The sequence below is a fragment of the Aulostomus chinensis genome, chromosome 5 (genome assembly GCF_037954235.1).
Source record: "Aulostomus chinensis isolate RoL2024-O1b breed Wild chromosome 5, RoL_Achi_v1.0, whole genome shotgun sequence".
In the NCBI taxonomy this organism is placed as follows: domain Eukaryota; kingdom Metazoa; phylum Chordata; class Actinopteri; order Syngnathiformes; family Aulostomidae; genus Aulostomus; species Aulostomus chinensis.
Genome location: NC_141324.1, coordinates 26,957,183 through 26,981,220, shown reverse-complemented (window position 1 = coordinate 26,981,220; position 24,038 = coordinate 26,957,183). Strand labels below are relative to the sequence as shown.

The window sequence follows — 24,038 nt, the reverse complement described above, 5'->3', positions numbered from 1 at the left end:
TACACACATAGGAAAGCATGTTTAGAATGGAGATGAATAAATGAGAGCGTGCAATATTAGTAATTCTTTGGTCCTTTGGAGCCATACCTGATGGCACAGGCACTATGAATGTGTGAGCAGCACCCAACAAGACAAGCTCTTCTCCTTGTACAAACAGCATCAGCCTTTTCTTCTGCTACAGTACACGTCTATCCCCAAAAGAGAGTGAACTGACTGGAGGTCCAAACACCTTGTTTGGCCCGGGAGGATGATTAAATGACATTTTTATTTTCTTTAAATAAAGAGGCACATTAGAGGATGTTTTTTTTTTAATTTGTTTATTTATTCATTTACTTTTTTTGCTTTATTTCTATCTCGGGTGTCCAGATTTGTCTCGACTTGTGTGACGGAAGTGGGACGGTGGCTGGAATTTGAGGCTAAAGCGACCCTTAAGTTGAGGTTCTGAACTTGTACTCCACGAGACTCCGACTTTTTCCACTTCAGTGCATCACAGCCGAAGTTCTCCGAGATTTTACATTGAAATAGAAAAAGTCTCCAAGATCAATCCAGTTATTCCCACGTCCATTGGCTTGTGATCCCGAAACCAAAAAGTGTCAGTGATGCTTTTGTTTTTTTTTGTTTTTTTTTACTATTTACATTTTTACATTTACATTTGATGACATTGCTAAACGAAGAGATAAATGCATCCAATATTACATAAAAAAGGTGCAAATATAAGTTTAAAAAAAACAACAACAATTGACCCTTCACAGGTTTTGCTTATGACACTTTTCAAGGGTCAAAGGCAAAGTTTGAGAACCAGAGGACTAAACTACCCAAGTGGGTATTAAAGTAACTGTTCCAACCAGCTTAAACAGTAAAATACAGTGAAAATATGACGTAACCCCCCCCCCCCCCCCCCCCCCCCCCGTTCGTACAGCAGGATAATAATTTCAGGTCCCGTAACTGTGGGTGGGGAGTAACTCATGATACAATACTCATGGTACCTAATACACAGGGTCCATACACATTTTGAAACTCTACATTCCCACTCCTCTGAGGCAAATTTTCATGACTGTATATTCTCGCAAACATCTGCAGACTTGTGAAACAAAAAAAAAAACAAAACAACCTCATCTCTAAAACTTCCAGTTAACATTTAACTGATATTAATAACACGGTAGGGCGGCTTGACGCAACATAAACATGTCGAAGCAAGTAAATCTTAACCATATGTACGACAGTGTGCAGGTATTTGTGAGGCATCACATTCCATATGAAACGTGTGTACTCAATAAGGAGACAACCACTATAGAGACTGGGATAATCAATATATTGCAAAACAATCTGCAATACATCAGAATATCAAGAACTGAAGAAAAATATCCCCAAGATGGTGACAACAACAACAACAACAACAACAAAAAAAGCAGGGACGACAGCTGAGATGAAACCATTCACAACGAAGCACTGAGTTTGGTGCGTCTTTGCAACAACGTACCAAAGCAACGATTCTAACGATAAAAAATATGATCATCCGTGGATCGATTTTGTATCACAAGAGGGAAGTGTCGCGATATATTACAGTATTCAAACAATTTCCCGCCCCCTACTTGCGCGTAACAGTATTTTTACATAATTGCCTTCAGTGCGAGTACTTCTCCCACCACCAGGGGAGGGGGTGGAGGTGGGGGGTGGTGGTACTTTGATACCTGTGGATGAGCAGCGCTGGTGTTCAGTGTTTCAGTGGAATTTCAATCAAATATAGTCTTTTTTTGTCGTTTTTTTTTACACTTTGACTTGAAGGAAAAGCACTTAAACAACATGGCTGGCAGCTGATAGATGGACATGATCTCTTATTATTACTGTTTCCATTCTGGAATGTACTTTAAACTTCAGTTTACTCAAAATAATTTGGCATTTAAACGCACATTCCTGTATCACATTTATGGCATTTTTCATATTTCTATTCACATCATATTTCATTTCCAGCCATCAACCTCTCACATGGACTGTAAAAGTCAAGAACAGCTCTGTAAGATTCTTTTTTTTTATGTACAGTTCATCAGAAACTTGTCAACAATTTGGCAAAAACCTCACAAACATTTTGGCACAGAAAGTGAGCGATAAATATATTTTAGATATGTGTCGTTTAAAAAAAAAAAAAAAAAAAAAAAAACGAGAACTTACCGTGTTTGACCAAGAGAAACAAAGAGAAGGTGAGATGATTTACACCAGATCACAGTAAACATCAGAGAGAGGAGACGGAATTCACCAACGCACCACCTCAGACCAGGAATATTTACATATGTACTCGCTTGATTTGTCTCGACCGTGTGAAGGTTCTCATACAGGCAAAGTGTTGAAAAGTGATCGGAAACTTCCTGCCGCTTCACTACCCTGATGCAAAAAGCTCCATCTATTTGGCACTCCACAGGGAACGGAGATGTGCTTCATCGCCACAGCTACAACCAACATCATCGTCGTCGTCATAAGTAATCGGGACGATTCGTATTCATGTCCTTCACAGTGTTGCAAACTGAAAACAACGGTGGTGGGTTTTGTTTTTCTGGTTTTTGTGGGATTTGGTGGTTTTTTTTTGTTTTGTTTTGTTGTTTTTTTTTGTTTTTTTTGGCCCCTTCAGATGAGGATCATCACACTCCTCAAAATCAAGTATTTACCAGCCTTAGTAAGACTCCAGATCATGGCTCGTTCCCCAGCGACCGCTGAATGCTGGGTAATGTAGTTCACAGAGACTTGTGCTTCCCGAGCAGGCAAAGGCTGAGACACTGCAGCAGGCCTTTCATCCACATACAGTGAGCCAGGAACAGGAGGAGCAGGCAGGCGCCGGCTGAGCAGTAAACCCCGATCACCGTGCTCTCCTCGGGTAGGAAACACTTGGACAGAGCGTAGCTGCCCGGCGACACCGACGCCTGGGAGGAAACAGTTCATCAACAATAACTACGTACCTAATAACTGCTTTTTTTTATAGCCCCAAAGCGTGGAAAAGATGCCCAACCTGGCAACACAAGCGCCCATGGATTTGACAAAAGCTTCTCTCAGTGAGATGCCCATTCAGAGAGTTGTTACAAATGACCTCACGGCACCTTGGTGATGCTGTCGACGTCCCTTCACTTTGTCTTTAGCGGGAGAAATCGGCCATTTTCACGCGTATGTTCAGTCAATGTTGTAGGTAAATACAGCACTGAGCAGGCAAAATGATCCCCTCTATCTCACTGAGACGCTGTGTGGTAAGCAGCCCTGTCTTATATTTGTTACAATGACAAGAGATTAAGTTCATATGCTCAACAAAACTTTGATTTTGTCACCGAGCAGTCAGAACCATGAAGCGCTGGCTTGTTGATCACCTTCAGAGTAGCACAACTAACCCTCTCCTGCCAAGTTAATTTACGCCTGCAGAGAGGAAACAGAAGAATCCGTCAAATCTTTACTTTGCTTTACTTTCACGTTGTTTTTCCGATGCAATTGAGGAATTTTTGGAACGTTAAGGAAACTATGCGGGAAAGGGAGTGATTGACGGGGAGGTTCTTTCAGGATCGACGCGTCTCCTGGTATTCATACTTCTAGAGCATCAAACAAAGCTGCGTGTTCTTTCATGGAACCTCTCCGCCTGTGTGAGCGCTGCCACAGGAGTTAAGAACGTCGGCCGGTAAGCGAGACACTAACCAGGATGAAGCTGGGGTTGTTCCGGTTCCTCCAGCTGAAGGACGGCACGCTGATTTCTGGGTACTTGTTGTCATGGAGAACCTCGCATCCACTGTGGGTGTGGCCACTCAGAATGAGGCGGGGTTTAAACCACTGCAGCAGCTGAGGACAGAAACCAAGATCCACCTTAGAGACAGTCGGCTTGCTACTTGTTCACATCATCATCATGGCCGTCGTCGCCACCATCACCATCTGCTGTTTCCCTACGAGACTGTTTCTGACAGCGCTGTATTTTAATTGGATAAAGCTGGTTCCAGAGGAGATCTGTGCTTTGAGAGAAGAGGTGATGTGCTCAGACTGCAGAGTGCTCACCCTCTGTGAGGCTTCCTTCGACAGCACGTCATACTTCTCCCTGAACAGCAGGTGTCGCTCTTCAGGCGGTGCAGCGTCTTGTCCTGTGCAGCTGGCGTCGCTGACTCTGTACAGGGGATAGTGCTGGAGAGGAGAGCTCAGTCAGCACTTTGAAAGATTTATTCATCTCTGGCTCATCCTTATGTGTTAGATTTTGGGGAGGAGAAAAAAAAAAAGGAAGCGGGAACGATTGTTGATGAGCAGCAAAAACCATTCAGTGATGAAAATACTGGGAAAAAAATTAGAAACTGGACTCGGAGAAACATTTAGTTTGATTTTGGGGAGAATTGACTGGTTCAGATATTCTCTGATGTGTGGATTTGAGTTTCTCGTAAGCTTTTAACTGATGATATTTAGGTTTTTGACTGTTCTATAATAGAGGTGATATGACATTTCTTTGAGATCTGACGGGTCTTGATCGGTGTTTTCTGAAATTTCATGTTGTCACTCTCTCATAGGGACACAAACTTTTTGGGGACTGCGCTTACTTGTTGTCGTCTCCAGAGCCAGACAAGAACAGAGACATCCTCCTCCCCTCTGTACTGAACTACAGACCCTCAGAGACCAGCTGATTGCTCGTTAGCGTAGCGCAATAAATGATGGTGGAAGAGAAGCGTTAGCAAACTGCCAGTGACATCAAGCACATCAGACGCATCAACACAAAGTTCGGCCATGCTCGGTAGCAGCAGTCGCTCTACTGCTCGTCAGCGAAGCTTTTCTGTCTTGAGGTTCTGAGTCCAAATATTGCGCCGAGTCAGCTCCAGCCGCTCATCAGATTCTTGGAGTTCTAAATTGTAATTTCATCACAGGTCTTCTCTACAACCCTGGTCATGTTAATGCAGGCTAACACTGTTTAGCAGAACCGTGAATTTGATGACTCTTGATGGGTATGCTCACCTTCCCATCCATTACCATTCATTACGCTATGCTAACTAGCAGTCAGCAGGTCTCGGTGTGTCTCAGCTCCCTAATGCAGCAACAGAGGAGAGACGGGATCTACCTTCTTGGCACATAAGCATATTTCCCAAAAAGGGTGGCGTGTCCCTTTAAGAAATCTGTCGACGCTTAAGAAGCAGGAGCGTTCAACGACTGGCTGAGGAGTTTACAGTGCATTCTGTGCCTGCTACATCTTTTGACAATGACTGAGGGAAATTTCCTCCCTGCAGCCACCAGAGCAGGAGTGTGCGGTTCACCTGTAACATGATGGGGGCGGTGGGGGGGTAAATCTGCGCGCCCTCACAGCCGTCCGTCGCTCCACTGCTGGACTGTGAGCTCTGCAGATAACAGGAGGAATGAATAAACCCTGTCGTTAACAGGCACCAGTTCAACTCTAATTTCGTTTCCCTCTGACTCAGAGGCTTCTTTTAAAGGCCACAACACCTGCTCCAGGTATGACTCAGCCTCGGATATGAAAACCAGCATAATTCTATCTCCAGCTTAAGTTCCCCTCTACCACACTTGACTCTCACACTTCTCGAGCGCTGGCGGCAGGATGCTTGGAAGGTGCTGACAAGGGGTTGTGACTGAGTTCCAGAAAATTCACCTGAAGAGAACAGTTGAGGTCTCTGGAGAGTTTGATCAGCTCCTTCTCCACCGACTGGCAGATGGGGCACCCGTCACCGTGCAGGGCCACGCTGTTCACCAGCAGGAAGCTGAGGAGACACAAGCTCGGTGAGTCAGCCAGGGAAAACGCTGCAGGTACCAGCCCATTATCATGTCTCCGACACCCTTCAGCATACTGGTGTTCACTTTTTTTCATTTAGTTTCTTTGTGACCTCGGTTTAACTGGAGTTCTCCAACCTTATTTTTGTAAAATTGCCAAAAAAAAAAAAAAAAGAAGGTACAAAGCAGTGAGAAGAATTAAACCCGTTTTGAAAATAAATCAACCTTTGTCAAAAACGCTTCTAAACTCAACTTTAATTCTAACAGCAAGGTTTGCACTGGAAACTAAATTGAATGGAAGGCGGGGAGGCCGCTCTTGTAATCAGTGTTTGAAGATTCGATGTCGTGCTGACGGAACATCGTCTTATTGCCACGAGATGATGACCAACTTTCTTGAGGAAGCAGCGCGTGTGTCAGTTGTTAGTCAATCATTTTCCTGTTATCACAAGATGGAATTATTTCCTTTTTTTTTTTTAAAAAAAAGGGGGAATTTCTGAGGAATGAACGCAAGTAAATGAAGTATTCTTAATCTCAGGCAAAGGTTTGGTTTTACGGCGCTCCACATTGATGCACCGGCTTGTTTTGCGAGGACCAGCGCTGATTGTTGGCGTTATTTGTGATTCAACCCTAATCAAAGGTGCTTCAGAGCGCGACATCCCTGGACAGCAGCTATCTGTTTCAGGCTGATTCAGGGGATTAAACCCGTGGACTTCCGGCCCGCTGAGTCCCATTTTCATCCTGCGGTGTCGCAGGTCATCAGGTCGCCCTCCTGTCACTCACTTGACTCCCTTTTTGGTGACGATCCTGGTGGAGGAGGCGTTGAAGACCTTCTCGAAGCGCTGCAGCTTGAACCAGTCCATCCTGCAGGGGAGACACAGACGCTCGTCACACAGAAACCCGCTGCTCGGGCTGTCACGTCTGTCACATGGCTGTTACATAAGAGCTGTGCCGTTTCAGTCAAAGCACAGCAGAAACGAGCCTCAGCCAAAACATGAATCACAGGCAGGAGAAGCTGTGACGACTCCTCGTAGCTGCAGACTTGGAGACAGCAGTCGCATTTCCTGAACCCAGTTGTGATTTGGGGGTGGGGGTGGGGGTGAGGGTGGGGTGGGGGTGGGGTGACAGCATGACTGCAGAAAGGTCATAGTTTAAAGATCCATTCCATCCGAATATTTCTTCTGATCAAATTCTTGCGGTACTTCTTGGTTACACAGTTTAAGGAAAACACAGATGGCGCAGAAAGGCTTCCATTTTAAAATGTGTCGTTTCTTTTCTGACACAAATACTTTTGTACCTTTCGCCCAGAGAGAGTCGAGCAACAATGAATTCATCCAAATGCAGCCGCAACCCAAGGAGGATGAATAAGAGCATGCTTACTGAATCTAACCAGGATTTCATAAAATGAGCTCCACTCAAAGGGGAATCATCCCATTATGTTACAATACTCCTTTGAAATTGCTCCGGAAAAAAAAACCCCAAAACATCGCAGTATTCTTGCAGCAGATAGAAACATGCGACCTGTCACGGCTTATCTTGAGGACTCACGAACCTTAAAGTTAAGGAGCTGCTCATCTAAGTGAGGTTTCAAACGTCCCCTCGCCACCATCCTGCACAACAGCTGTAACCCGCGGGAAAGGATGAGACGTAGCGGCGTGCGAACTCGGGGCCGTCGTCTCCCCCTCTCGCAGTCGTTGTTTTATTGTTGCTGTCAGCTGAATTTGATTCTACCTCTTTAGGTTGCCGTTTTATTTTCAGGCCTTCTGTCCAGCAAACAAATATGGAAAGAACACCATGTACTTTCCTCACCGAAGAGTACTGCCCTTCTACTCCCATCTTTCTAACTGTGTAATATCTGCTCGTGACTGTGGAGACTGAGCTGATGCCTTTCTATGTCTTTCTTATCGTCGACAATCACCAAAAGCAATGTTAGTCCTTCTTCTTTCTGTACGGCTGAGTTTCATTTAAAGAATAGAGAAATAAAAGGCGGCGGCACGGTGGTGCAGTGGTCAGCACCGTCGCCTCACAGTAAGAAGGTTCCGGGTTCCAGCCCCGGCTGGAGCACGGGATCTTTCTGGGTGGAGTCTCCATGTTCTCCCTGTTCCTGCGTGGGTTCTCTCTGGTACTCCAGCTTCCTCCACAGTCCAAAGACACCAAGTGAGCTGATTGATACTCTAAATTGACCGTAGGTGTGGCTGTGAGTGTGAATGGTTGTCTGTCTCTATGTGTTTGCCCTGCCATGGACTGGTGACCTGTCTGGGGTGAACCCCGCCTCTCACCTGAAGGCTGCTGGGATAGGCTCCACCCCCCATGACCCTTAACAGGATAAGAGGTAGAAAATGGATGGGTGGATGGATAAAAGCCCAGGTAATGTCATTGAATACCTTGAGCCCATCTACATTTAGGGCTAGAAAAACTCCTTCAAAACATCTATGGCATTTTTGTAAATAACCTTTTAACATAAGGGTTTTCTAAAAAAACAACAACAAAAAAAACCCCAAACAAACTTCACTTAAACCTTTAAATCTGCGCAGAAAACATGGAACAAGCTGAGACCTTTGGCTTCTATGTAAAAACGTCTTGTCTTTGCCAAACCATTCATTAAATATTTAGAAGAAAAAATCAATAAAAAAGATGTCAACCCCACATCCCGTTAAAGACTCTAACAGCCGCTGAGCTGTCTCAGCTCTTAAAGGGTTAAACACCTTCGCTGTTTATTGCTCGACGACGGTCCGGATCGATATTCGTTTGCATCTGTCAAGACTCATCAATTTTCATGGCATCAAAAACAAAAACCCATGTTGACAGTTTCAAACGGATACCGTTCACCTCTCTAATAAACCCTTGACGCTAATTTACAGCTGGAATGTGGGACTGACGTGGAATAACGGAGCCGGGCTGCTCATGGCAGTGAGGGAAGGTGTCACTCAGTGTCATGATGTCGCTCACTGGTGTTTTCATGGCCGTTCGTGTGTTTTCTACTTCAACGACAGATCTCTGCGGCACCGAGGAATTTCAGACGTAGCAGGTTTTCGGATGCCCGAGACAACAGCAGATGTTTGCGGAATTTGTTGACGATGAGCACCAAGACGGCGACAGAGGACGTGATGCCATTGCCCTCAAATTCAGGAGCAAACATTACAGGTAATGTTCCTGCTCTGCTGTGTAAAAGGACGAGGCTTTTACTGCTACTCTGTGGATTCGGATGGCTGATGCCGTATCACCTCTGCCGACTGTTTGTCTCTTTACACGAAAACCACGAGGCAGACTTTCACCACACTGAGTGTGGAAGCGCCCTCACGGGCCGAGAAGGATGAGGGCAGGTAGCTCATAGCGCCACCTGCTGGTAATGCGAAAGAGACATGTTTGTGTGTGTGAGTTTGTTTTTTTTTTTTACACTCTGATGGTCTGACCAGAAAGTTGATCAGAAACACTTGAGAACTTGTTGATGGGTTTCTGAGTAGACTGAGTTCCTTATGAGCTGTTACCATGGCGACGCAGCCAATCTCACCATGGACTGGACCCACGTGACCTGATCGGATCTTTTCCAGTCTCCAGTTTCCGGTCTAAAGTCCCGGAACTGAAGACACGCAAGCTGAATTTAGGTCCCAGGGCCACCTAGCGGTTACAGGAAGTGGGCCTGACGTCACAAGCATCGTTTTGAACGTCATTCACTCTGCTTCCCTCTGACTCCCTGTAACATCCACAGGGGTTGTGAGGGCCTGCTCGCCTGGCCGGGGGTTTGAGCTCTCTGAGTGGTTCTCAGACTGAGGAGAAACAGGAATAAACGTTGCACCTGAGAGGAAAAGACGTCTATTCTCCAACGTCTCTGAAAGGTAGAGTCAAAGCAACAAGGAGGACAACCCTCTGTGTCTCCCAGGACATCTGTAACACAGGAATAAGAGCGTCCTTACTCGTAATGGAAACCGATGTCGTGGTTTCCAACCAGTACAACCAGTTCCGTGTCAGTGGAGTGCCTGAACATCCTGTGGAAGCGGCGGACGTCGTCCTCCCAGTGCTGCGGAGAGAGAAGAGACACAGCTGAGGCAGGTTTCGGTGCCCCCGCCCCTGGGGTGGAAGATCACGAGAGTTGACGGGTTCGGGGGGGGGGGGGGGGGGGGGGGCTGCATCGATTCAGACTCCAGATTCGATATTTTTTTTCGATTTTGCAGCTGCGGGCGCCAAAACAGCGGAGACCTTGAGAGCGCTGCGGGTTTACGCGGTGATGCCCGCGGCGACGCGCCTCATAACGAGACCCGGATTTCGCTTCCTAATTGGAGCCGCGGTTAAATTGACGCGCAGCGGACGGAAGTCGTTTGTCAGGCAAACAGGCACGTGTTTCACACGTCGTTTCATATCTTTGCAAATTAAATATTTTATGATTTGGGCTTTTTTTCAGCCTGCAGCCGGAACTATTTATCTGATTAGCCGATCGAGATTGATTTTAAAACTCATTTAAGGGAGAGAAAAGCCAAACATTCGCTCGTTCAGCTTCTTTTTCCTCTCTCGCTGTGTTTGAATGAAGTGATGTGAGGACGTTCGTGTGGGTTTGAGCAAACCCTCGTGTGTGTTTGGACATTACAAGGCAAACAACAGCAGCGGAGAATGAATCCTTCCACATCAACAAATACAATAAAACATTCATTGAGCGGAATGTTTTATTGTTTCAACGACTAAAAAAAAAAGGGGGGGGTTTTACTACTTTTGATTTGCATTTCATTTCATTTCAGTTGTAATAACGTTTAATTTGGGGGTTAAAAACATGACAGTCGAGAAAAAAACAACATCATCATGCATTTCCTCACCACTTCTGTCTCTTCCGAGATGAAATCATGAACGGATAAATAATGCAGACCCCTACTCCATGTCAATCCTCCTTCAACTTCTGTATTGCAGTTATCCGGTTCCTGGTTATGTGTCCCAGTATTTTGTTTTTCCATCCCAGCAATTCCTGCAGGGATGTGTCACTGCCCCCCCCCCCCCCCCATGCGGCTTCAGCCCCGGGAAGCAGACACAGTATTGAACCGGCAATATCGGAATAGTGAACCGATACTGATATTCACACCCCCGGCTGATTTCATGCACAGATCTCGATATGGGGAATGATGATACCGACCCACATTCCGTTCCACAGCTTCTCACGCTCCGTGATAAGTCACATCACGTTCAAGTACAAATACATTTCTGCTGTCTGTTTTTTTTTTTTTTTTTTTTGCTGTCTTTATTAATAAGACATGCTTTGTGATTTACTGCAGGCTTGTGATGTAACCCTAAACACAAATCCAATAAGGGTTGTGATGTCACAGAATCAGCAGATGTGGAGGAATGTTACATCCATCCATCAGTGCCACCGCGCGGGTCAACGCCATTTCTTATCCTTGCTAACACAACCTTTTTGTTTCTCATGGCGTTTTCCTTTTTTCCCCCCTCCCTGATATTATTTGTTAATTATCTATTAAAATGACCAGCAAGAAGCCAGGATGGTCGGACGGGGTCGAGGACGGGGACTGTTTAGCTGGAGATTATAAAACAACAACAACAACAACAACAACAACAACAACAACAACAACAACAACTCTGACAGACTGGAGATGTTAAGCGATTCAGATCTTTGGGGTAGAAACAGGAGCGGTGCGATGGAAGCGTGAACCGCTGGAGCTTTCATCAGCGTCTCCTCCGTGCTGCTCCGGCATCAACCTCCCCTCTCATCTCTCTTAACTTGACGGATCCCATTTCACAATCCAGTAATAGATTAACGTGAGAATTACCGGGGGATTTTTTGATTCCTGCACAAGGACAGAGAGAAGCACCATGAAGGGCTGAGAGGCTGCAACAGCAGCAGCAGCAGCAGCAGCAGCTTCAACCTGCAGCCTCCCGGCCCGGATGATGACCGGAGAGCATCTGCACACCGTCCTCTCACACACCGAGAAAACAAAGAAAGAGGGATTTGTTTTGTTCTGTTCTGCTTTGTTGTTGTTACCTTCTGCGAGCTCCACTTGCCTTCGTCGAAGATATCCCCGAGAATAAAGACTACTTCGGGCCTGAGCAGCCACAGCGCGGTCTGGAAAGCCCTCTCCATCTGCCATTCCCTGCGCGTCATTTGGACACAACAAGTCGGTCACCATGCAGCAGCACCGTTTGCTGATGTTTACCCAACAGATTTTTTTTTTTGGTTTGGTGGAACGCGATGATGCATTGCTTCAGTTGAATCAATTACCTCCTCAGCTTGTCGAACCAGTGTCCCCCGACGGCTCCTAGAAGGTGGGTGTCCGACAGCACCATGGCGCGGACCGGTGAGTCCATCGGCCGGCCGTCGATGCCCTCTCCCCCCCGTGCATGGCTGATCTTCGGCCAGGCGCACTTGAGGATGGTCGGGAAGTAGATGAGATACTCGCAGAAGAAGAACGCACCGCCGACCACCAGAATCAAAAGCACCGCAACCATCCATTTGACGCTAAACCGCGGCATGTCTTTGTTATTCGGCGGCTGAGGAGCCCTGAAGTGGCGCACTGGCGGTGATGGAGCGGTCCATGAGGCATCTTCTCCTCTTCCAGACCCGACTGTTCAGGTCTCCAGCCGGATGATGGTCATGGCAGGCTGCACTGAGGCTGCGCCGGATGAATTTAAAAAAATAAATAAATAATTAAATAAATTCCTCCGTCCACACACTGGCTGCTTCCAAAAATATAGAATAAAAAGTTAAAAATGTCCCCTGCTCGAGACCCGGGCTGATGGAGAAGCGTCAGTCGCTTCAGCTCAGCTCATCTCTAAACCGTCAAGCCAGACGCACACTTCCGGTTCAGGTACAAAATAAACTGGCCAACCTGTCCTTAAAATAACGCGAAATATTGATGCAGTTTGAATGCAGTGGGAATAAATGAGAAGAATAAAGTGAACAGGCTCCTATTGACGCACGGTCATGTTTGCATTTACAGGGTAAAATGTACTTCGTGAGTACAGCCTTTAAAACCACGCCAGAAACGCGTTCTGAGGGTCGCACGCAGGGTTTGGGAACTCGGTGAAATCAGTCGCGTCCTTTATTCAGTCAGTTTTCTCAGTTTTGTGTTTACTGTATCAAAAAGAGAGGACGTGAACGCAGAGGGTGATTCAGGATATGAGAAACGGAGCACAAATAGATTATAAGGTAAAGTGGCAAACTGACGTTATTCTCTCGTGACTTTTGAGTTTAAATTTTTAAAAAAATGAATCAAGATTACAGCATTAAAAAGTCCACCAATGTGCTTCTGTAGTCTTCATATATATATATCTTAAATCTAGAAATACTTCTACACAGACAAGTTCAATCCCAGAGTGATGATATATCACACAGACATGCAGTAAAATCAACGCGGAATAAAAGTAGCGTTTAAATAATGAATACAGTGAGTGTTAAAAAGAAGAAAATAAATAATTCATTGGGAGAATTTACTCCACTCGCCATATGAAAGAATATCTCCAGCCAGGTGGTAGTTAATGTGGATAGTATTTAATAAAACGCATGATATTATTATACATGTAATAACGTAAAGTACACCAGGTATGAAAGCAGAGACACAGGTGCAGAGGTTCCTGTCAGTTGGTTTAATATCAGTTATGAATATGAAATGAGGGCTCGGGAACCTTCAGCGAAACACAACCTGCGTTTTCTTGCTTTATCTTCTGCAGCTTCAAATCCCATTTTTCAAAGGCGGAGGAATGTGACATCATCATCCTTCCTGCTGAGGAATGTGACACAGTGGACAGCAGAATCGTCCAACTTCCGGTTTTGCTCTCATCCGAGCCTGCTGACTTGACGGCGAGTGTTTTAACCGATGCGCGTTCGCGTGCTGACGGGAGCGCGGAGACGTTGGCAGGAGACAGACAAAAAAACAAAACAAACAAACCCCACAACACAACACTTCAGTTAAAAGTGAATCAAAGGCACGTTAACTGTCTGGAAAGTATGAAGTCGTACAGATAAATGATTATCTGATCGGCGGTGAAGGATAACTGGCGTCCGTCCTCACTCAGGGAACAGATGGACAGGAGCCAGCGACTATGGGACAAATGAGATTAAGCGATTAAGTCCACAAATCTAATCACCAAGCGACTGCTTATGTTTGCAGCCCTGAGACAAGAAAGACAGAAGAGTTGGACAAAAGCAGCTCGGACGCTCAAAACAAAACAAAAACAAAAAAAAACAAAAAACATCTAATCATGGCCTCGGCATCAGTTTACCTGCTAAACCTGTTGGTCTGCAGGACACAAATGCTGCTTGTCCTCACTGGCGTCCCCCGTCCTCACCCTGAGACATTTGTCCCCTCAGGCATCAAAGGAGCAGCATCTGGGGAAGCTGCAGCCCAGAAATCTTGAGCCAACAGGAAAGGCATCTCGGCTTTCAAATGCGATGGTGAATGAGCACTTTTGTCTCCAGAGACCACCAACGGGTGGGACTCTGCGCTCCAGATGTGAAGCCCGACTCCGCTGCTGAACCGACAACACATTTTTGGACGGAAAGAGTCCACCACACCCCCAAACCCTCCACCCCCACATTTAAAATGCTCCTCAAGTGGATCTCTTGAGTCTGTTCAACAAAGCAGCCCTGTTACCGAGAGCAGATTCTCTAAAAGCAGAGTTGAATATCTAATTTGGAGCAACGCTCTTTAAACGACCACACAATTCTCTTTGATTCCGGTCCATTTATTTGACTCCGGCTCTGTTTTCTGCATGTTTCTGTGCTCTTGGGACAGTTTACATTTAAAAAAAACCTACACGTTTTTGGGCTGTTATCGGTATTTTCATCCAGGTCTTTCACCAGAAGCCAGTTGAAAGACACATCTTGCAGATGCGCTGGGACACATCATCAGGGCCATTGGGTGTTTTGGGTCTTTTGAACATCAGACACCCTCCCCCAGGCGGCCCGACCAGGGTTGATCAGACCCCAGCCTGTGACCCTGTAGCGTTCGCCCACGATTCTGCGCTCTTTATCCATTGCCACCTTACGGCTCTTTTCTGCGGCTCCAGTTAAGGATCTGAGAGCCTTCTTTGTCTTTGCCTCCCCGGTGAGGCCCAGCAGCGCGTACACTTTGCAGAGCAACTGCCCAGGAAATCCTCGGAAGCCCACCTCCAGAGGTTCACGGTGCGTCCTCCAGCCTTGCAAACGTCCACCAGATCCTGGTGCCTGGCAGGCTTCCTCTCGTTTGCCTCATCCACGCGCTCTTCCAGAATGATCAGCTGTTGGGTGGAATCGGACACGATGGTCATGTCTGTTGGTGTTTTCCTGGCTGGGAACTTCAACCGTTTGCCAAGGTTAACCTCCAGTCTCCAGTCAGTGGCAGAGGTGAGGAGGCCTGACTTTGCCCGTGGTCGTATGCTGGCTCTGTGGAACACGATGGTCTTTGGTTTGTGTGGGAGCTGCTAAGGATGTGTTCCAGGGATCCCCTTCCTGAACATTGACGACAGGATGGTGTGTTGGTTTTGCCCCAGACGTGGAGGTTGGCAGGACTTGGAAGGATATCATACACAACCTGGACTAAGAACCTGATGTGATGGAAGTCTGCTTTCCAGATGTTGGACCAGGTGATCTTGCGTTGCAGAAGATCCTCCATTTTTGTCCATGTTCCTTGTTGCCCCATTACCACCATCCTGCTGCCTGCACTTCCTCTTGAACGAGATGTTGCTTCTCTCTGCCTTTGGCCTTGTGCACACTTGTTGCTGGGAGGTGGCCAATGCCTGCACGCCCTGTTGCTATGGGCCCACCACAGCCTTCTGCCTCAACCTTGACTCGGCCACCTCCAGAGCTTTGTCTGCCCTCCGTTTCCGGATTGTCCGCTCCTGGATCCCAGCTGATGCCACCTTTGGATCTCTGGATTCCCGGTACTTCAACGCTTCCATTGTTCTGCGTGTTTCTGTATTCCTGGGAAAGTTTACATTTAAAAATCCAACATGTTTTTACGCCGTTATCCTTCATTTTCATCCAGGTCTCTCACCAGAAGCCAACAATGAGAGCGAAATAACAGGAGATGTCGCTGCTTCGGCGAGCGCATATTTTTACAATTCATTTTCAAAGAGTTTTTATTGACATGAGAAACAGATGTCAGAGCAGTTAAGAGAAGCAGCAGCACAGGCAGAAAAAAAACAGGAAAATGACAGTCGTTTCCATGTTGGAGAAGCTAAAAATATCAGAAACTCATGAATAAAAACAAATCCAAATAAATGCGCAGTGCCCGAATATGTGAGAAATAATAATAATAATAATAAAACATGAGGAAATATACACGGACAAAAGAAATGAATTCAATGTGGCTGAAGTTGAAAACCCCCATAACTTTTTTCCTCAAATTATTAGTATCTATTAGTGTCTGAGGTGTGAGACGATTCAGAGCTCCCAAAGTTGATTCTTGTATTGAGAGGAATAAGAGTGACGTGTTCCTGTGTTGCTGCTGGTGGAACTGGAGGCTTCCCTGGACCTTGGAGGGTAGAACCCTATCAACATGAACAGTCACCACTACCACCGAGCTGCAGCGGTTCAGTAATGACCCGAACACATGAAGCTCACAGTGCTCGGAGGGACGAGGGACTATTTTTAGAGCCATGCCAATATTGCACTCTGGAGCGCAGGACAGGTTTAGGAAAATGGACCGACTACATTCTACACACAACCAACAGATTCTTTAACGCATCAGAGCTCAAATCACCTCCCCAGCTGCAAAGAGGAACGCCCCCCCCCCCCCCCCTTCAGGGAGAACAAATGTGTGAAGGCCCCTGACACAGAGGAGCCCAGCCTGTCTGGTTGGATCAGGCGCGTTGACACGGTGCCTCTTTGCCTCCATCTTCATTAATGTGCACTGATGCTTTTTGAAATCAATAAATCCCTCAATTCTCTTTCGTCTTACAGAGAAAGGGTTCATAGAATCTCCAATAAAATAACTAAAGAGTGTTTTAGCATTAAAAAAAAAAAAGATTTTAAATATAAATGCATGTGGCAGACACCTCACCAGTGGCCTAAATATTACTGAGGCCAGTAATCGGGCGGATCCGTCATCATTCCTTCCTGTGGGAGAACCTTGCGAGGAGCCGCGCTGCAGAAGACGCGGAAAAGAGTGTTAAAGAAAACAGTTGACTGGATTGTTATTTTGTTGGGAGTTAAAGAGGTCTGAGGTTTACACTGCGGATAGTTTTATTGATCGTCCATTGATTGGAACTGTGGTCTGGGAGGATGAAAAAAGAAAAACCTCCGACCGCAACTGGGCGGGTGCAGAGTGTCGAACAAGTTCGCTACGCAGTGGAGTGAAAACGTGTTTGGCAGCTGAGCGTTTAAAACAACCTTATTATGAAGGGACACCGCCAAAAACGTGTCACACTCCTCGACACCTGCTCCGCTGCAAATATCTATTGACTCGTGTGTGTGTGTGTGTGTGTGTGTTTAAAGCTTTAAGCTGGTGTAAGAAAAAAAACAGAAAATAAATCAAATCAGATAAGTGAATAGATTAAAAACAAGAAGATAAAACCACCCCATGAGCTTGGAAATTGATGAGCCAAAACTGAGGGCGGTGTTCACTTTGACAATGATTTATGAGGGAAAATCCGTTTATTCATACAATACAATTTAATCTGTCCAAGAGTACGACTTAATAATCCGCAAAAAGCTCAAACAACTGCTTCAATTCAGTTTTGAAAAAAATAGATGTCACGCCTGCTGGCCTCATTATTCTGGACCAGTCAGGATCAGAGTCACGTGATCATTCGCTAACAGCAGAGTCGTTTCCATGTGAATCGAGTTAAATATCAGTGAAAGAAGCTCGTGCTGAACACAACCTTTGGCCATCCTGATCGAATTTCAATAAGCCTGACGGTCTCCTTCCCTGAGGTCACGAGGGCGTCAGAGGAAAGTCACGAGCCCGCCTCTCGTCAGACCTCCCGCCGCTGGTCCACCACAGGAGAATTCAAACGTCAGCGACTCGGTTTGACGTCCGTTTGAATCCCTTTGGAGAGGTGTGGCACTAAATCTACAGTGAGGAAGACGTGAGGTGTTGAGAGAGTTTACACGCTCTTCAACAATCCAGATTTTCATACTTCTGCTGAGCTCTAAAATGGTGAGATGTCTAATAAAACACAAACCTCTGGCTTGAATGTAACAAGCGGTGGAATTCTCTGACTGATTAACAGGCATGAAAATGGAGTGCAAATTCCTGAAGGGTGAGATATCACACGGAAGATCCTTTCTTTTTTTTCCCCCCACATTTTAATCGTTTCCGTTTACGTTACAATGGGGTCTCCGTAAGCACAGTGTTTCTCGATGCCTAAGTTGAACCAGTTTCCTTTCCCTCCTTTATAGGCACTGGTGACGACCCTGGCCCAGCCGTGTTCCCCCTGGAAACAGACACGGGACAGGAAGGGTTAAGAGTGACATCTCAAATACAACAGCCTTCCTCTGAGAAAAGTTTTCTATTTGAATATAAAATTTAAGTTCGTGAAAGGCCAGAAGGGAGCCGCTCACCCAAAACTCCCCCCAGGAGTTCCTGACAATCCAGTACTCTGTCCCGTCCTCGTCCACGCTCCAGCCCGCCACCGAGACGATGTGATTCGGCAGCGAGAGCGGATGAAACTCGGCAAAGATCCCGCCAGAGTATTTCTCCAGACCGTCGGTGGCCATCAGGGCACAGCTGGAGGAGACACGGACGAGTTTACACGAGTCTGCTGTGGTAAAACCTGACGCGCCTTTTTCTTTTTGCACTTTCACTCAAAAAGAGAGGATTTTTATGAGCTGAAGTAAACACACGGCGGGCTGGAATACCAGTGGGAAATCTATATTTGTCACTTCAAAGTTGGACTATTAATTCTCAAGCTGTTTTCTCCAACACCACATCTTCTTAGCCTTAATTCACAGACCTACATCTTAAATGTTGCTCTTAATAAGGCTTTGTTCGTATCTGAGAAGCCTTGAAGAACAAAACAGAGAATGTAAAGCTGTAAAAGCCGAGACCTTCATTTCGTACAAAGGCTGACCAGGACAAGAGTAAACGCAGACTTTTGTTTCGGAACCGGTTTTGCAGTTTCTGGAATTACTTTCATAAAGACTGCAGGACAGAACGTTTGTGTCACTCTGTTAGTTTTGAGTAACCGCAGGAACAACATTCACACTGTTGACACGATGCCAACAGACGCTCTTTCTTCAAATCCTCCTGTGAGACCAACAAGGGAGCCCAGATTCTTCTCATATTTAGCACAAACCGACCTGTCCGACCGCACCGAGGCCTCTGACTCCCTTCTTTCACCACTCGCAATGTCTTGTTTCCACGGAGCGCATCGGAGGCAGACGCTTCTCTTAGCTTTTTCTGTCACATGTCAACGCTAAACTCCGGTTCATCAATCACTGCAGTCCATGTCAATCCATCACTACTGTAGTGACATCATGAGTTCACAACCACCCAGTGACACGTCTGTCTGTCTCTCTCTCTCTCTCTCTCTCTCTGGAGACACAGCACCACCTTGTCGTGGGGAAGCGAGGGGTTGACGGTAAATGGAGAGCGGCGATGACCTTCGTGACCTCAGCATCTGGAGCTGATGGGGAGGCTGAGTTATCGCCAGCTGACCCGGCTGATGACGCTGACCTGACCAGCTTGGGCATGTGGACACGGGGTCATTTTGCATTTCATTTGAAAACATTTATTTCAATATGTAAAGAACACTGTCTTTCTTTTCAATTTCCTTCTCTTCTTTTCTGCTACATTATGTCCCCCTTTTTAAAGGTTTTGTTTCAGTTGAACTGAACATGACAGCAGCACAGGAACTGGAACCTACACTTCTACACAGGCACCAGCGCCAGGGCTCATGTTTGGCTTCAGGGGGACAGGAGGGAAACGTGATAGAACATGTCTGCCTACAACAACAAAGCCATCTAGCATCGCGATATGACTGGATCAGAACCATTTACTCCCAAGTACTGGAATCATCCCCCAAAATCAACCATCAGCTATGAGCTCCACTCAGTGTGGAGAACAGAGAGGTTTAGAACTGGAGGCCTCGGCGGTAACAGATGTTCATTAATATGTAAAAGTGCTGCGCTCCGGCTTTTAGACTCTGCAAGTGAAGTAAAATCACACTCTTGGTTGTTTCCTCAAACATGTCAAGAATCATCAAATATGCATCCATTCATAAAAACTTTACTATGATCAAGATTCGCTCTGTGACATGTTCCCTCACTCAACACACACACACTCACACTCACACACACGAAGGATAACGGGATACCTGATGGGCCCGTTGGTGTATAATTCAGCTTTCATGTGATCTCTTCCAGAAACTTCTCCGTAGTCCCCCACCTTCCACACCGTGTAGTTCTTCACAACAGTGCACGACTCAAAGAAAGAGCAGGTGCCGCACTGGTTGAAGAGCTCACACTCTGGAGAACGTGAAAGAACAAGTGGAGAACGTCTTTCAGTCACGCAACCACCGCTGGTTTGATTTGCGTCCGGTTCTACTGTTACGACAACGCCATCAAACACGGCAGAGCAGCCTGTCAGTTCCTGATGTTGACGAACATTAACCCTTTTATTGCATATTTCTCCTCTGCGTGACTCAGGCCAGATCACACCAGGCTTGCAATGAGAATTCCAGCTCGTCTCAAAGATGTCGGACGGACTTTGGATCAGAACTTTATGAAGACGGTTCAAGCGCTTCCTCCACAAGTAGACGAACAAATGAGTCCGGATGTTAAAATGTTCTGAGACACACAGTCCACATGGGTCCTTCAGAACTGGAGCCAAGTTCAACTGTAATATCTGCCAACAGTACCAAGTACTACTGAACACCATCAGCTACTGTGGTTCTTCCCTGCAAGTACTGACAATCTGAATCAAATACTGATCGATTGAAACTCCAGCCCAGCCAATCAATCAACCAGCTGATATACGATGACCAACGCTTGCTCTGGCGCAGGCATCCCGGCTTTGTTTTATTTAGACATGATGCTGTTGCATTGTTTGTCCAGTAGAGTGCGCTGTGCTCCAATGTTGCACAGGTGTCATTTTGGATATAATCTTTTTTAGATTGGTTCTGTGAGCAGATTTTGAGGCTTCAGATTGGTTCTGTGAGCAGATTTTGAGGCTTCAGATTGGTTCTGTGAGCAGCTCACACTACCAGACTGTCTGGGAGGATAATGGTTTCTGAGCAGCCTCATCGTCTGGAGCACCCAGCTGGACCCCAAATCAGCTGTGGCGCGTCAGGGAGCAACAACTGAGTTAAGACATGTGGAGTTGCAGATGTGTTTACATGTGTTTTACACCACAAAGTCCTACTGCAGCACTCCGGCATACGTCAAACTGCATGATGACACATGCGTTAGCTTCCACTGACACCAGGACAGCCCGAGATTAAGAGGATGCAGGGGTGTCCGCACATCTGCCTGACTCTTCTCTCGTACCAAAGCCTCTGTCTTTTAACTTCATGGAAGTCATAAACTGCATATGATGTTGTTTTACTTTGGTTCTTGGCTTGGTAGTTGTTGCAGGTTTCATCCGGAATGCCTCTCTCATGCGCGTAGGCGTAGACTCCCATGTGATCTCCTCCGAAACAAGATCCTGCCCCCCCACAGTCGATCACGTTCTGGACGGACAGGTAGGCCGACGGCCACACTCCTCCACGCTTGATGTTGATACGGTCTGAGAAAAAGGCAGAACAGGAAAAAAAATAACTGGCAGGTTATCTATTTTTCTATCTGAAAATCTATGCATCCCTCATTCCCTCTGTTGCCATGGTTACCAGCTAGCGCGCTGGTGGATCCCATGGCCCAGCAGGAACCGCAGTACTGGGGGATGTGTTGGTTCCTTGTGACGCTCACATAATTCTTCCCTTTAATGTTCCTCCAGTCCCACGACACAGGAAGGTCTGACACCTGCAGGTACTCGTGCGGTCGGGCCCGGGTCCTTAAATGAGTGCAGGAGCAGGCTCATATTTAGCTGTAATCTTTTAAGTTGCTGCAGACTCTCAATCACCAGGGAGAGTGTGTGCAGGCCTCTTCAGTCCTAGCAGGTACATTCGTTAAAATATCACAAGAACTATGGAAATTTGGTAAAAAAAAATAAAAAATTGAGTACGTGTCAGAATCTATCATGTTTAACCTCAAAGTAGTCAACTGACAACTACATAATTTACAGCTGAATTCATCTAAACTGACCAACTAAAGCTAATGAGCACAATTACAGCTAATCCGGCATTATTAACTATAAATTAATAAGTTAATTAACATTTTATCTGACTTTCCACGTGATGCAGGCTATCAACTTAACACCAGAGTGAGTAACCGGTTTGTGATGGCAGTTAGAAAATAAAGACTCGTAAGTAAAAGCAACTAAATCACAGCTGTGCGACGATGTTTACGAGCTGGAGGTAAACAATATTCCCAACTAACATCTTATAAACGCCTTTTTATTCACTTACTTAACAGAGTTTGGTCTGCCGTCTTTAATGGGTTTGTAACAAGGTTCAGATAAAAGTTCCGACGAGCTTTTACGCAGTAAAATTGATGCTAAAACACACAGCAGCAGCAGCTGTGTAGTTACGGAAGACGCCATGTTGGCTTCTCTTTATTACGTGACACATGCACAGCTCGCCCCCCGGCGGCCAGGAGGGAAAATTACAACAACAATTCAACGTCACTCTCAGTTGACAGCTTTCAAATAAAAGCAATATCAAGTGACCGAGGGACTCCAAATCATGATTATTATTAATATTATTGTTAATACTTATTAGTGTATTTTAATAGACTGGAAATGAAGTAAACAGATCTTTTTTATTGGATTTTATCACCACCTACAATTTCTATGAATAATTAAGTGTAAATACATGTTTTTTTCATGTACACAAAATTCTGAGTTTTCATCTTTTAATAGCGCCCATGTCATGTGACCTAGGGACCCTGAAGTGGTGCCAGGTGGCAGTGGTGGCCTGGAAATATAGGACACAGCTCATTTTGTTGTATTTTATTCTGTCCCATAATTTCTGAAAGTATTTTGATGAAGAATTTGTGGCTACTTTTGTTTACAAAAAAAAAAAAGAACCTTACCAGTTGCTTTCATGTCTTTTGAACTATAGGGACTGCAAATCAAATGCAGTACAAGTACTGCATTTTTTCAAACTGTTACTTTTGAATTGTTTTTTTTCTCCTCACAGGGATCAATAGATGAATCCTCTCTGAGCTGACATCGGTGTTGATTCAGCAGGAAACTTTTAAATAAATCCAGTTTCATAGTTAAAATCCCATTACACCTAATGCAGTGGCTGGTGAAGGCTTGTGTTTTCATGAATGATGTGCACTTTAACAAGGTTACATGCAGGATGAAGGTAAACTTCGGTCCTGGTCAGTTCAAATGAGGGGGCGGCGCCGCCGTTTGTGCTTTTAATGATTCAAACAAGAATCAGATTAGACGAACATTAACCACCTAATGAACACTCAGTGGCAGCGCTGTGGTCCTCCTCCTCCTCCTCAGGATGATGATGAGCAGCTGGTGTACACACGCAAGCTAGTATGCAGTATTTGTACACAAGAAAAATATACTTGACAAGTCTTTGGATTTTGGTGGAATTTTTTTTTTTTTTTTTGTAGAGATGTTGGGTTAAACCACCGTCATGTAAACAGCACTTCATCACGGACTACGTCCTCAATCACGACAGCAAACGTCAGAAAATGATGATGTATGTGACAGCGAGGACGCGGAGGTTGACTGTTCCCAGAAGGAGTCGCCAACCTCAAACTATTTATTAGTCTGGTTTCAACACTCCTGGAGAAAAAACAAAAACAAACCCAGGAGCAAAGCAGCTTGATTGAGCTGCTGAGTGAAACTGTGACGATAAACGTTCCTGCGTGAATCTCACAGACACTCTAGCCTTGAACTGTGTGTGTTTCTGAGAGCAGACGCTGCCTCCGCCACCTAAGATGTCCATTGTGTTTTGAAACACAGAGACTGTTGTCTGCTGGGGGATTGCAGGAATGAAGTGCAAATGACCTTTGACCTCTTAGGTCACTGCTGCTGTGTGAAATCTAAACTCTTCCCTGCCCGGCGCAAACGGAATGTTGGATCCTACAGTGTAAGGCAGCCCCTCGAAACTGGATGCAAATAAATATTACACACATCCATGAGATAATAGGCGAAGAACCTAAGCTACAGTTTGGCTGTTTTAAGACAACAGGAGTTGTTTTTTGTTTTTTTTGTTTTTTTATCTATCCAACAGTTTTCTGCAGTAGACTTAAAATTGAGCCCAGCAGAGAGAGCACATCACACCTTCATAGAAACATGATTTTTGTATTTGCCCTCAGTTTAGTCTTGCAGGCAGGTAACTCCAAA

General features: G+C 45.7%; 2 protein-coding genes and 1 long non-coding RNA gene across 5 annotated transcripts; 1 reads left to right on the top strand and 2 right to left on the bottom strand.

Moving 5' to 3' along the window:
* Positions 1-1,297: 1,297 nt before the first annotated feature.
* mppe1 (metallophosphoesterase 1) lies at positions 1,298-12,495 on the bottom strand. Its single transcript, XM_086204302.1, has 9 exons — positions 11,933-12,495; positions 11,696-11,804; positions 9,630-9,733; positions 6,499-6,579; positions 5,600-5,708; positions 5,250-5,330; positions 4,018-4,140; positions 3,667-3,807; positions 1,298-2,912 (listed from the first exon to the last, which is right to left on the bottom strand). The coding sequence occupies exons 1-9, from the start codon at positions 12,181-12,183 to the stop codon at positions 2,727-2,729; spliced, it is 1,185 nt and encodes a 394-aa protein (XP_086060428.1). The 5' UTR covers positions 12,184-12,495; the 3' UTR covers positions 1,298-2,726.
* LOC147261963 (uncharacterized) lies at positions 5,143-23,664 on the top strand. Of its 2 annotated transcripts, none has more exons than XR_015115908.1 (4): positions 5,143-5,727; positions 8,709-8,859; positions 18,032-18,398; positions 19,179-23,664. It is a non-coding gene; the product is annotated as an uncharacterized LOC147261963 (long non-coding RNA). The 2 variants fall into 2 exon arrangements; XR_015115907.1 differs by having other exon boundaries at positions 19,173-23,664.
* On the bottom strand, positions 16,452-22,282 carry LOC147261964 (cathepsin Z). Of its 2 annotated transcripts, XR_015115905.1 has the most exons (7): positions 22,135-22,282; positions 21,457-21,620; positions 21,177-21,356; positions 19,948-20,098; positions 18,194-18,359; positions 17,815-18,066; positions 16,452-17,702 (listed from the first exon to the last, which is right to left on the bottom strand). XR_015115905.1 is itself a non-coding variant. In XM_086204304.1 (6 exons), exons 1-6 carry the CDS (start codon positions 22,266-22,268, stop codon positions 17,953-17,955), a joined length of 909 nt encoding a protein of 302 aa, XP_086060430.1. In that variant the 5' UTR covers positions 22,269-22,282; the 3' UTR covers positions 16,453-17,952. The 2 variants fall into 2 exon arrangements, 1 of the variants encoding a protein (XP_086060430.1); XM_086204304.1 differs by having other exon boundaries at positions 16,453-18,066.
* Positions 23,665-24,038: the final 374 nt, after the last annotated feature.

What these genes read in the sequence shown, in the direction of transcription:
- LOC147261964 (XM_086204304.1), bottom strand. Translation starts at nt 22,268, where the DNA reads ATGGCGTCTTCCGTAACTACACAGCTGCTGCTGCTGTGTGTTTTAGCA. An exon ending in ATCCACCAGCGCGCTAGCTG is followed by an intron (nt 21,357 to 21,456) that starts GTAACCATGGCA and finishes CCTTTTTCTCAG; the next exon opens with ACCGTATCAACATCAAGCGT. An exon ending in CTACCAAGCCAAGAACCAAA is followed by an intron (nt 20,099 to 21,176) that starts GTAAAACAACAT and finishes CACGTTCTCCAG; the next exon opens with AGTGTGAGCTCTTCAACCAG.
- mppe1 (XM_086204302.1), bottom strand. Translation starts at nt 12,183, where the DNA reads ATGCCGCGGTTTAGCGTCAAATGGATGGTTGCGGTGCTTTTGATTCTG. An exon ending in TGGTTCGACAAGCTGAGGAG is followed by an intron (nt 11,805 to 11,932) that starts GTAATTGATTCA and finishes AATGACGCGCAG; the next exon opens with GGAATGGCAGATGGAGAGGG. An exon ending in ACAACCCCAGCTTCATCCTG is followed by an intron (nt 2,913 to 3,666) that starts GTTAGTGTCTCG and finishes GTTTCCTCCCAG; the next exon opens with GCGTCGGTGTCGCCGGGCAG.